Source organism: Leptopilina boulardi, unplaced genomic scaffold (genome assembly GCF_019393585.1).
Source record: "Leptopilina boulardi isolate dan_hultmark-lab unplaced genomic scaffold, ZJU_Lbou_2.1 LbouV2_346, whole genome shotgun sequence".
In the NCBI taxonomy this organism is placed as follows: Eukaryota; Metazoa; Arthropoda; class Insecta; order Hymenoptera; family Figitidae; genus Leptopilina; species Leptopilina boulardi.
The window spans coordinates 24,333-35,263 of record NW_026137914.1 but is presented as its reverse complement, the minus strand read 5'-3'; the positions used below and the strand labels follow the sequence as shown (position 1 = coordinate 35,263).

The 10,931-nt window shown below is 38.8% G+C and overlaps 2 protein-coding genes across 2 annotated transcripts; both read right to left on the bottom strand.

Moving 5' to 3' along the window:
- Positions 1–1,086: 1,086 nt before the first annotated feature.
- On the bottom strand, positions 1,087–10,687 carry LOC127286072 (uncharacterized). Its single transcript, XM_051312363.1, has 2 exons — positions 10,310–10,687; positions 1,087–3,093 (listed from the first exon to the last, which is right to left on the bottom strand). Exon 2 carries the CDS (start codon positions 3,079–3,081, stop codon positions 1,918–1,920), a length of 1,164 nt encoding a protein of 387 aa, XP_051168320.1. The 5' UTR covers positions 3,082–3,093; positions 10,310–10,687; the 3' UTR covers positions 1,087–1,917.
- LOC127286073 (uncharacterized) lies at positions 3,107–8,853 on the bottom strand. The gene is made up of 2 exons (XM_051312364.1): positions 6,720–8,853; positions 3,107–6,678 (listed from the first exon to the last, which is right to left on the bottom strand). Exons 1-2 carry the CDS (start codon positions 8,851–8,853, stop codon positions 3,107–3,109), a joined length of 5,706 nt encoding a protein of 1,901 aa, XP_051168321.1.
- Positions 10,688–10,931: the final 244 nt, after the last annotated feature.

Here is a 10,931-nt window from a genome sequence, read left to right as displayed (position 1 = left end):
AATTGTGAAAAAATAGTGGACCCCCAAGCCATCGGGGAAAGTTGTCATTTTGACCCCTAAAACTCGAAAAAATCTGAAAAATACCAATAAAAAATTCATTTCTCACAAACCAAAAGCGGGACAAAAAATTTTATTGCTATTTTTTCATCCTCACAATAGTAGACAACTGTGAAAAAATTGTGGACTCCGAAGCCATCGGGGAATGTTGTCATTTTGACCCCTAAAACTCGAAAAAATCGAAAAAATACCAATAAAAAATTCATTTCTCACAAACAAAAAGCGGGACCAAAAATTTTATTGCTATTTTTTCATCCTCACAATAGTAGTCAACTGTGAAAAAATTGTGGACCCCCAAGCTATCGGGGAAAGTTGTCATTTTCATCCCTAAAACTCGAAAAAATACCAATAAAAAATTCATTTCTCACAAACCAAAAGCGGGACAAAAAATTTTATTGTTTTTTTTCATCCTCACAATAGTGGACAACTGCGCAAAAATTGTTGACCCCCAAGCCATCGGGGAAAGTTGTCAATTTCACCCCTAAAACTCGAAAAAATACCAATAAAAAATTCATTTCTCACAAACCAAAAGCGGGACAAAAAATTTTATTGCTATTTTTTCATCGTCACAATAGTAGACAACTGTAAAAAAATTGTGGACTCCCAAGCCATCGGGGAATGTTGTCATTTTCATCCCTAAAACTCGAATAAATACCAATAAAAAATTCATTTCTCACAAACTGTGACAACCCGTGCATCGAGGTTTGTTATTTCGTTAATTTAATTAATAGAGGGGTCCGACTCGTCCGGGAGGCACAATTTAGTCCACAAGGATGATCCTTTAACATCTCGGAAATTTTCCCATTTGGCAGCAGTGAACAATGCAGGCAATTAAAGTTGGATAGAATGAAAAGAGAATCGACCAAACTTACCGGAGATGATTAATAATCGGCAATAAGTAATCCAACGAGTTCTCCAGCTGATTTCTATGTAATAATTATGACACACACAATTAAAATTATTTCACAATATAAAGAATTTATTTATAAAATACTCAAATGGATACAATAGTATAAGTTAAACCGCGGTATATACAATATATGTCTATTCGACGGTAGCACGCTTCGCTCTGCTTTTTCTTTATTTTCCGGCTCACGACAAAAACGTGGTTTTGTCGTCTGCAGTCAAACCGTTCGCTTGCGTCACCTAGCGGCAAGACGCTACATGACCCGCGGTAATTCAAATTTCGGGGAGCTGACGGTAACGACCATTTAATAAGTTTGATAGGAACGATTTTCGATCGTTACAACTCCCCCCTTCTGAATTGTCGTTACTGGCAGCTCCAGTGTTCGGTCGATCATCTCTCCCGAACGACGACTCCATCCAACATTTACTTGCCTGTTAGGTAAAGTTAATAGTCAAAAGAATAAATTGAATATTTTTAACGAAATAAAGGTAATAAAAATATATTGGAAAGATCGTTCACAGCTGCCATACGCATTAGGGTTTTATGAGACGGGTTTAATTGTGTGTGCATGACGACGCCGAGAAAAGAACAATAAGAATGACAGAGACGAATTATCTCACTTTATTTATTTATTTAGTGATAGTGAGGAAAAGAACACATTATTTAAGTACAACTAATAATTACTGAATAGTACGAAGGTAAAAAATTAAATAATTATTTTTTCTTTGTAACAGAAATAATTTTTTTTTGATAGAAGTAACAATTAACTTGTAACTAAGAAAGATTCTGTAGCGCAACGGCGCGGAATAATGTTTTTAATAATAGAAAATCTAAATTATCAATAGGCGCAACGGCGCGAAAATAAAAATAATAATAAAGTTAACGAGATCGTTTTGTCGGAAATTGTTAACGAAAAGTAAGAAAATAAAATTTGGTATAGGGTGATATGTCTATCACTCCGTTTCTGATTCGATGCCAATGTTGATAGCTTCGGAAAGCGTTCCCCAGAATTCCGCGTTGTTATCGTCAGAGTCTAGTGGAGATATCGCTGACCTTGGAGATTCCTCCGGGACATTCTCAGCAAAGATCCCAGCCTTAAGCGTCTTTGGTGTAAGTGGAATATCCAATTTGTCTGACAGTTTTGGATCCGCGGTTTTTGGATTAAGCTGTTCCTTGGACGGAGCTGGTGGCGTATTTTGTTTTTGGATAGCACCTTGATTAGTGGATGGTTGTGGCCTATCACGGACTGTGGAGACTGGTTGTCTCTCTTGCTGCTGGATTGCTTTGTTTCGCGAGTAGATGTTTGATGCAATCATTCGCCTCCGGCACTCGTAGCAGTTAGCGTCTGGTAAGTTACGCGGTCTCCAGCAATGTTTGCATCGATTACATTCTGGCACTTGGTATTTGACCATGGCGTAATGGGGCCATGGGCAGTCAGCAGTGGAAAATCCTTCGATGGCACATTTCTGGCAGTATCTTCCCGTGTATGGTTGCTTACAAAGCCTAAAACTGTGTCCTGATTGACCGCAATTTAAGCATCCCTCAGATGCTTTCGGGCGTAATCTCGGTTCCCGTAGTTCTGCCTGGGCAAGGAATACTTCCGTCATTTTTGCGGTGAAGAGCTCTTTAATTTTCTTGTGGAGCTTTTCCAACGCAGTGTAGTCTTTAGTTAAACTATTGTAGTCATAATCATATGATTCGAGTTCAGCCTTCAAAGATTTATTATCAGCTTTGCAACGGGCCAACTCATTCTGGGCTGTCACTAAGGAGTTAGAGGCTTCTCGCTCTTTGTGGATTGTGTCTAACAATTGTTTGTAGAGATCAGTGATGTCACTCGGTGTGTTACTTGGCTTCCGCGTGACCTTATCGGTGTCGATCTGCTGGCGCAAAAGCTTAATTGTTTCGGCCTGTTCCGCGACTTTCTCAGCTAGAGTACGTTGGTTTGTGAGTAGACCTTCAAACTGTTCCCGCTTCATGGCTACCAAGCCTGAGGTCTCTACAGAGACGTCCCATGATGAATCTCCAAATTGAGAAGAATCTGGAGCCTCGCTTAGGCACAGTATTGGTATTTCCGTGGTATTGATGCTACTGACATATGAGCTGGTTGGAGTCGACATGATGACCGTAATCTGAAAGAAAATTTTACAGAATGTTTCGCGACCGAAGAGTTTTACGTGCCGGCTTAAGATCATTGACATGGTATTTGCCAATTTTTATGCCTTGCAAATCGCCAATGACGACTACCAAGGGTGACAACTTTTCTATTACTTTGGCTGGTCCTCTGTAACGGGGTGCCAGTTTAGAGCTAAAATTACGCGCAGCATTAGATAAAACGTTATTAGGGTAGAATACGAAATCTCCAAGTTCGAAGTCTACCGGGGTTTTTCGATTTTTATTATAAACCTTGCGGTGTCTCTTATCAGCTTTGGTCATTTCCAACTCTATTTTTGTACGAAGTGCGTCTATGTGTTTTGCTCGTTCAAGCCAAACATTCGAGGTTTCGTCGGTAATCGTAGCGTTGTCAGTGACGTCAGGTGATTGTTTACCAGTGCGTCTCAACTCACGCAGGTGGTTAAAATACGCGGGTGATACACCTAAGGAAGAGTGTGTAGTGTTGTTGTATGCAAACTGGATTTCTTCTAAGAGTACGTCCCATTCGCGGTGATCGGTACCTAGTAGACTGGCGATCATCATTTTCAGATTGCGGTTTACGCGTTCTACTGGGTTCGCTTGTGGGTGATATACCGGTGTGGTACGTTGTTCGGAACCGACTCTATACATAAAATTCGTGATGTTACGGTTGACGAATTCCGTTCCATTGTCGGTAATGAAGATTCTCGGGGTTCCCCATCGATTTACGAGGGTGTTAAGAGCTCTGACAATTTTTGGTCCATCAGCTTTAGATAAGGGGAAGCAATCTATGAACCGAGTATAAGTGTCTTCACAGACTAATATATATCGCTTACCGGATTTTGACCGCGGAAGAGGGCCTACGATGTCTAGAGATACGTTTTCCCAAGGTTCTTTCAGTTTCCGTGGATACATTAGACCTTGTGGAGGAGTATTCTTGGGTTTGCATTTGAGACAAGTTTCACACTCGTTAATATAACGTTTTACATCTTCACGCATACCAGGCCAATAATATAGGTTAAGTATTGCGTGATAGGTTTTATTAATACCTTGGTGAGCCGATTGTGGTGAGTCGTGATATTCTTTTATTATAGGGATAATCTCGTCTTCTTTTAACACCTTTTTCCAGGCGTTATTATCGCCGATACATTCTTTAATATGATTAGGCTTAAAATAATACAATTTATCCTCGGAATCGAGCCGATATCGTTCGAACTGTGTTGGGTTACCGCGTACGCGTTTTACCATGTTTTCATACCATGATAGGTTATGAATGTGATTCGAACGTAATAGGGGCGCTTCATCAGGTACATCTTCGTATAAACGAGAGAGCGTATCTGGAGCTTCGTTTAAAGTACCTTTGCGGTGTTCAATCTTGACTTGGTTTGCAGATAGCTCTAAGGCCCATCTTGCAAGCCTACCTCGAGGGTCCTTAACACCTTGCAACCAGATCAAACTTGAATGGTCCGTTATTACCGTGAACTCAGTGGCTTCAAGGTAGCAACGGAGCTTTCTGATTGCAAAAATAACTGCCAAGCATTCCTTTTCGGTGGTGGTGTAATTTAATTCCGCACCTCTTAAAGGTCTGCTTAGGCAGGTAATAAGATACTCGCGGTCTCCATCTTTTTGAGTCAAGATTGCACCGATACCGGTATCACTCGCATCCGTATAGAGAAGATAAGGTAGCCCAGGACGCGGGGCAACAAGAGTTAAAGCATTTCTTAAAGATTCTTTAACCTCCATGAAAGATTTTTCATGTTCCGCGGTCCAATTCCATGGTACTTTAGGGCTGGCTAGCTTGTTGAGCGGTCCCTGTACTCGCGCGATATTTCGCAAGTGTCGGTGGTACCAATTGACCGAACCGTTGAATTGTCTTAATTCTTTCCGATTCCGCGGAGTTGACCGTTCAAGAATCGGTTCGATTCGTTTAGGGTTTGGTTTTAGGCCATCCTTATCTAAGAGAAATCCTAAGTACTCTACTGTAGACTTAGCGAAATGAGATTTTTCTCTATTAATAGAAAGTCCTGCTTCCTGTAATATTGTAAATATAATATCTAGTAGCATAATGTGTTCTTCAAAAGTTCGCGAGATGATTATCCAATCATCAAGATACGCATGAACTTGATCAGTAAATCTTTCCGGTAGATTATTATCGCGCACGTATTTAACGAACTTTTCTTTGAGACGATCGGTTAAGGCCTGAAAAGTTGCTGGTGCGTTAGTGAGACCAAAGGGCATCCGTACCCATTCGAATTGGCCGCGTCCGGGTACTACAAAGGCAGTATATTCCCGTGAATTTGGATCTATTGGAATGTGGTGGAATGCATCCGTGAGGTCGATGGTACTGATAACATTTGCCTCGGAGAGCGCGTCTAGAATTGTATCCATCCGCGGTAATGGATATGCCGATTTTTTGGTATTTTTGTTTAATTTTCGGTAATCCATACATACTCTGGGTCTACCGTCTTTTCGATAAGTTAACACGACTGGGCTACAATAACGGCCTTGGCTTTTTACTATAAATTTCTTTTCTAAATACTTATCGATTTGCTCGTTAATTATTTTGGTAGCTTCCGCACTGCGGCGGTACGGTTTTAACTTAAACGGTGTTGAATCGATTAATTCGATAACATGTTTGGTTAAATTTGTAACTCCTGTGTAAGAGGAGAAGCTAGCCAATTTTCTTTCTATAAATTCATCTAAAGTTTTCCGCTGTTCAGCCGTCAACTCAATTAACTGAATTGAGTTTAAGTGACTAAGCTTACTTACGGTCGAGCCTAAGGGGGATTGTACATTTGATCCTTCTATGGACCAATCGCCGCGGGATGCATCTATAGTGACCTTCCACGCGGTTATGAAGTCCATTCCGAGGATAATGGGGGTCGTAAGCCCATCGAGAACTGTAAACCAAAGTTCTCCTGTGCAATCATTTATTTGCGTTTCAAATTTTACGGAATAACGAGGGGTGGCTATGTGGTCGCGCTGAGCGAGTTGTACGCCTGTGCGGGTTACCTCATCTAGTATTGGTTTAACGCGCGCAAATTCTTCCAGTTTGTCATAAATTTCTCCGGACATGAAAGTACGATCACTTCCCGTGTCGAGGAGAGCCATAAATTGTTTACCGCCAATTTTTATTAATGTCGTAATTGTATTACGTAAGTGAGATGGAGAGGACGAGGCTGGTCCTTTTCGTACTAGTCGCTTCAATTTTTCAGCCGCGGCTAATATGCCTATGGCTGGTTTTATTAAAGGTAATGACGTTAGTGAAGATATGCTTGGTCCTACTGATCGCGTCCGATCGGTGGAGGAAAGCTCTTCGCTAGAGTCAGGGTACTCTGTTTCAGAATCCGAGTAAGCTGCGTCGTCGTAATCGCTTTCAGAGTCACTAGTGTAGTCTCTACTGGTGCTTGCTTTATTAAGCATTGGTACAGTTTGAGAAGTACACGTTGAGTCTATGGGCGTATTACTGCGGCTTGGGATTTCTGGTGAAGCGGTTATAACGCGGTTTACGGAATTCTCGTTATTCGAATTTGTTGATTTGCCAGGAAGAGTTACTCTCTCCTGGCATCTTGGTCGTTTTTTGACTGAGATGAATTAGGTTGATTTTGTTCTTGGTTAAAATAACCATACCACTGTTGTAAGCCTGGATGCGGAGGCGGTTGCGGAGCTGGGTAGAAGTTAGGCGGAAATTGCGGTATGTTCGGATAATAATTGTAGTTGTTATTATATCCGCGTCCGAAACCACGCCAGTTGTTTCCACGGCCGCGGTTACCATTTTGTTTTCCGCCCCGGTGGCTGCTTGGTTGACTATCGTCACTCCGTTTCGTGTCACCGCGGTCTTTTTCTTTGCGGGTAGACGATCTACGTTTCTCTCCCCTCTTTCGCGACGAAGCAGAGCTGGAGGAAGAAGAAGAATCAGAAGAAGATCGACGGCGCGAAGGTGTGGCCCGAACAGGGGCCGCAGTGGCTTTGTTTTTATCTGCTTTTTGCTTGGTGTTTGAATTCTCGAGTTTTAATTTTTGTTCGAGACTATTTATTTGTTGTTTATAGATATCGAGTTTATTCGAGTTATTTTCCGGTTTGTTATTTTGCTTTTTATTATTTTTAGTTTGTTTGGTTTCAGTTCCCAATTTTATTTCCGGTTTTGCGGTAGTCTGCGGTTCTTTATCGGTTGGTGGCGTTTGAGTTTCAATCGCGTTCAACTGGTTTTTCCCGCGTGACTTGTGCGATTTCTTTGACTCGATTTCTCGTAATTTATTCGATAATTGCATAGTTGCAATTTTCTCTTCATATTTTCGAATTTTTTCAATTAATTGATCATATGAAGAGAAGCTCTCGCGGTCGAATTGTAAAATTAATTCCGAGTGGAGGGCCGAATAAATTTTATCTAATTGATTTTTCTCTAGTACTTTTTCTTGTAATTTATTGTACAGAGCACTTATTCTAATGACGAATTCTATTCCGGTTTCGTTTTCTTGTTGGATCGCGCGTTGGATTTTATTATTAATTTGTTGGTCGTCGTTTGCATCGCCGAACGTTTTTCTGAATTTGGCTGAGAATTCAGCCCAGGTTTGCCAGGTTGTTCGGAATGTCGCGAACCAAGTGTACGCGGTTTCTGAGAAAGCTTGCGGTAACGTAGTTAGCGCGTCATCGGGATTGATCGCGGATGCGGCTAGTTTCCGTTCGAATTCGTCTAAGAATGCATCAGCATCTAGTTTCCCAGGATATTTTAGTTCCCATGATTTAATTATTTTATGTAAATTGGGCACTGTATTTCTAGGTGCTGGTTGGGGTGGGGCAATGGGGTTAACCATTGGTGGCCGCGAGGGTCTCGTGGCCGGGGGTGGAAACAACGTGGATGTTTGTCCAAAATAATCTGGCTGATTATTGAATTGTAGTGTGCGAGTGGGGAAGGATGTTCCAAGAGAAGGGGTATCGAAGGTAAGTAAGGAGGGGTTGGTTGTCACAGCTGGTCTCGCACTTGACGTTGCGCTTGTTGTCGCGCATGTTGTTGTTACCGTGGTTGTGGGTAACGTGGGAGGTAGTGACGTAGGTTGCGGGTAGCTTCCTCCGGAAGTAAGATACGACCTATCGATGGATTCCCATCGCGAATCATGCCAGGGTGATTGCATTTGTTTAGATTGCAATTCTGAAAATTTATGTGTAAGGTCATTTATCGCGGTATTTGTTTCTTCGCGAAATTTTGTAATTAATTGGAAAGTTTCTGTTCTCATAGATTTAAATTCGCTGCGGTTTTCTTTGTATAATGTTTGTATTTGTTGCCTTGATTCTAACAAGTGTTGTTCAAACGTTTGTTGCATTTGCAATTTAAATTGGTTATTTTGATCAATTTGATTTGCGTTGAGAGATTTTAATTGTTGGCAAATTTCTTTTATTTGAATGAGATTAGTTGGAGTTTTCTTTGATTTTGAGGGTCTACCGCGGCGTGTTTGAAATGTTAATTTAGGTGTTGTTCCATTTTTAGAGATATGTGGAATCGAGCTAAGAGTGTCTTGTAACGTTTCGGTGGGGATAGTGTGCACCGTGTTGGAAGCACTTTGTATTGCTTCGGATGCATCGTTTAGTGGTACCGAAGATGATGCATTTTCCTGTTCATTCTCGTGTAATGGTGGGCCTTGGTTGGTTTGTTGGGCTGGGGGTGTTCGCATCATGTTGGTAGTTAATTCGGTTAATTTACTTTGAGAGCGTGTTATAGGTCTGTCAGTAATCTTTTTCTTTTTGTCGTCTCTTCTTGTCATTATTTTTATTTCCCTCTTTGATTTATTTTCTTTTTTTTTTTTTTTTTAAAGGAGAGAAAAGAAAAAAAATTATGAAAAAAGAAAAAAAAATGGAATTTGTAGTTTATTTAATTTAATTGAATTTAGTTAAATTTTATTAATTATTGCATTTAATTATTTAATAAATTTTTATCATTTATTGAGTTTATTATTCAGTAAATTTTATTATTTATTAATTTTTATTATTTAATAAATTTTATTATTTATTAGATAATTTTTTTTTTGTACTAAATTTTATTATTTATTAAATTTTGTTATTCAATGAATTTTGTCATTTACTGAATTTTATTATTTAGCGAATTTTGAAATTCATTGAATTTTATAATAAGGGGAATTTATTTTTAAAAGAGAAAGAGAAAAGAAAAAAAAAAATTTTAATTTCGATTTATTGGTGGTCAAATATTTTTAGTAATGAAATAATATTTGAGAAATTAAAATTTTAATCAGAAAGACTGTTGGTGACAAGAGACCGTGCTGAGTTGTAAATGTAAACACAGCTGTGTTTTGAACTTAGAGATTACGCTCTATGTAGTGGTTTCTTTGTCACTACTGTATTTTAAAAAAGTAAATTTTGGAAAGAAAAAATGACGCGGTTATCACCCATGATAATTGAAATCATTAATTATAATTTTCAAAGATATAACAATTATACAGATTTCGATTTTTCGCAAATCAATAAAGCAAAAGCAAGCAGGCAATATATTAATACAAAGAATTTAGCAAAAGCGATAAGCATTTCATTTTTCAATTAGCGAATAAGCAAATTATTTTACAAAAAATTAAGCGTAAAGCGCATAAATAATTTATTTTTACGATAATTGAGTGTAAGCGAATAAGCAATTATTTTTATAAACGGTTAAATATAACTGTGATTGAAAAATGGTTGTGAGAGCGAGAGCGATTGTGCGTAGAAAGAGAGAAAAATAATTGTAAGTTGTATATAACTAAGCGTAAAAGCATTTTATTTAGAATTCTCTTAGATATTTCAGGAATTCTCCTTGTGGTTCGGTAATTTATACGTAAAATAGTGAGAGTAGATGAAAATTTTTCATTATTAATAAAAATTTATAGTACAGTATCACTAATTTTATCGAAGTTACCGGTAGAAGGATTTCAAGAATTATTTATTGAAATTGTAGTAAAAAAAGAAATTTAAATGTTGGGTGCTAAAATTGTGGTTAATAACACAATTTTGGCATAAAAAAAATCACGTTGGGCGCCAAAAATGTGACAACCCGTGCATCGAGGTTTGTTATTTCGTTAATTTAATTAATAGAGGGGTCCGACTCGTCCGGGAGGCACAATTTAGTCCACAAGGATGATCCTTTAACATCTCGGAAATTTTCCCATTTGGCAGCAGTGAACAATGCAGGCAATTAAAGTTGGATAGAATGAAAAGAGAATCGACCAAACTTACCGGAGATGATTAATAATCGGCAATAAGTAATCCAACGAGTTCTCCAGCTGATTTCTATGTAATAATTATGACACACACAATTAAAATTATTTCACAATATAAAGAATTTATTTATAAAATACTCAAATGGATACAATAGTATAAGTTAAACCGCGGTATATACAATATATGTCTATTCGACGGTAGCACGCTTCGCTCTGCTTTTTCTTTATTTTCCGGCTCACGACAAAAACGTGGTTTTGTCGTCTGCAGTCAAACCGTTCGCTTGCGTCACCTAGCGGCAAGACGCTACATGACCCGCGGTAATTCAAATTTCGGGGAGCTGACGGTAACGACCATTTAATAAGTTTGATAGGAACGATTTTCGATCGTTACAAAACAAAAAGCGGGACCAAAAATTTTATTGTTATTATTTCATCCTCACTATAGTAGACAATTGTGAAAAAATAGTGGACCCCCAAGCCATCGGGGAAAGTTGTCATTTTGACCCCTAAAACTCCAAAAAATACCAATTAAAAATTCATTTCTCACAAACAAAAAGAGGGACCAAAAATATTATTGTTATTATTTCATCCTCACTATAGTAGACAATTGTGAAAAAATAGTGGACCCCCAAGCCATC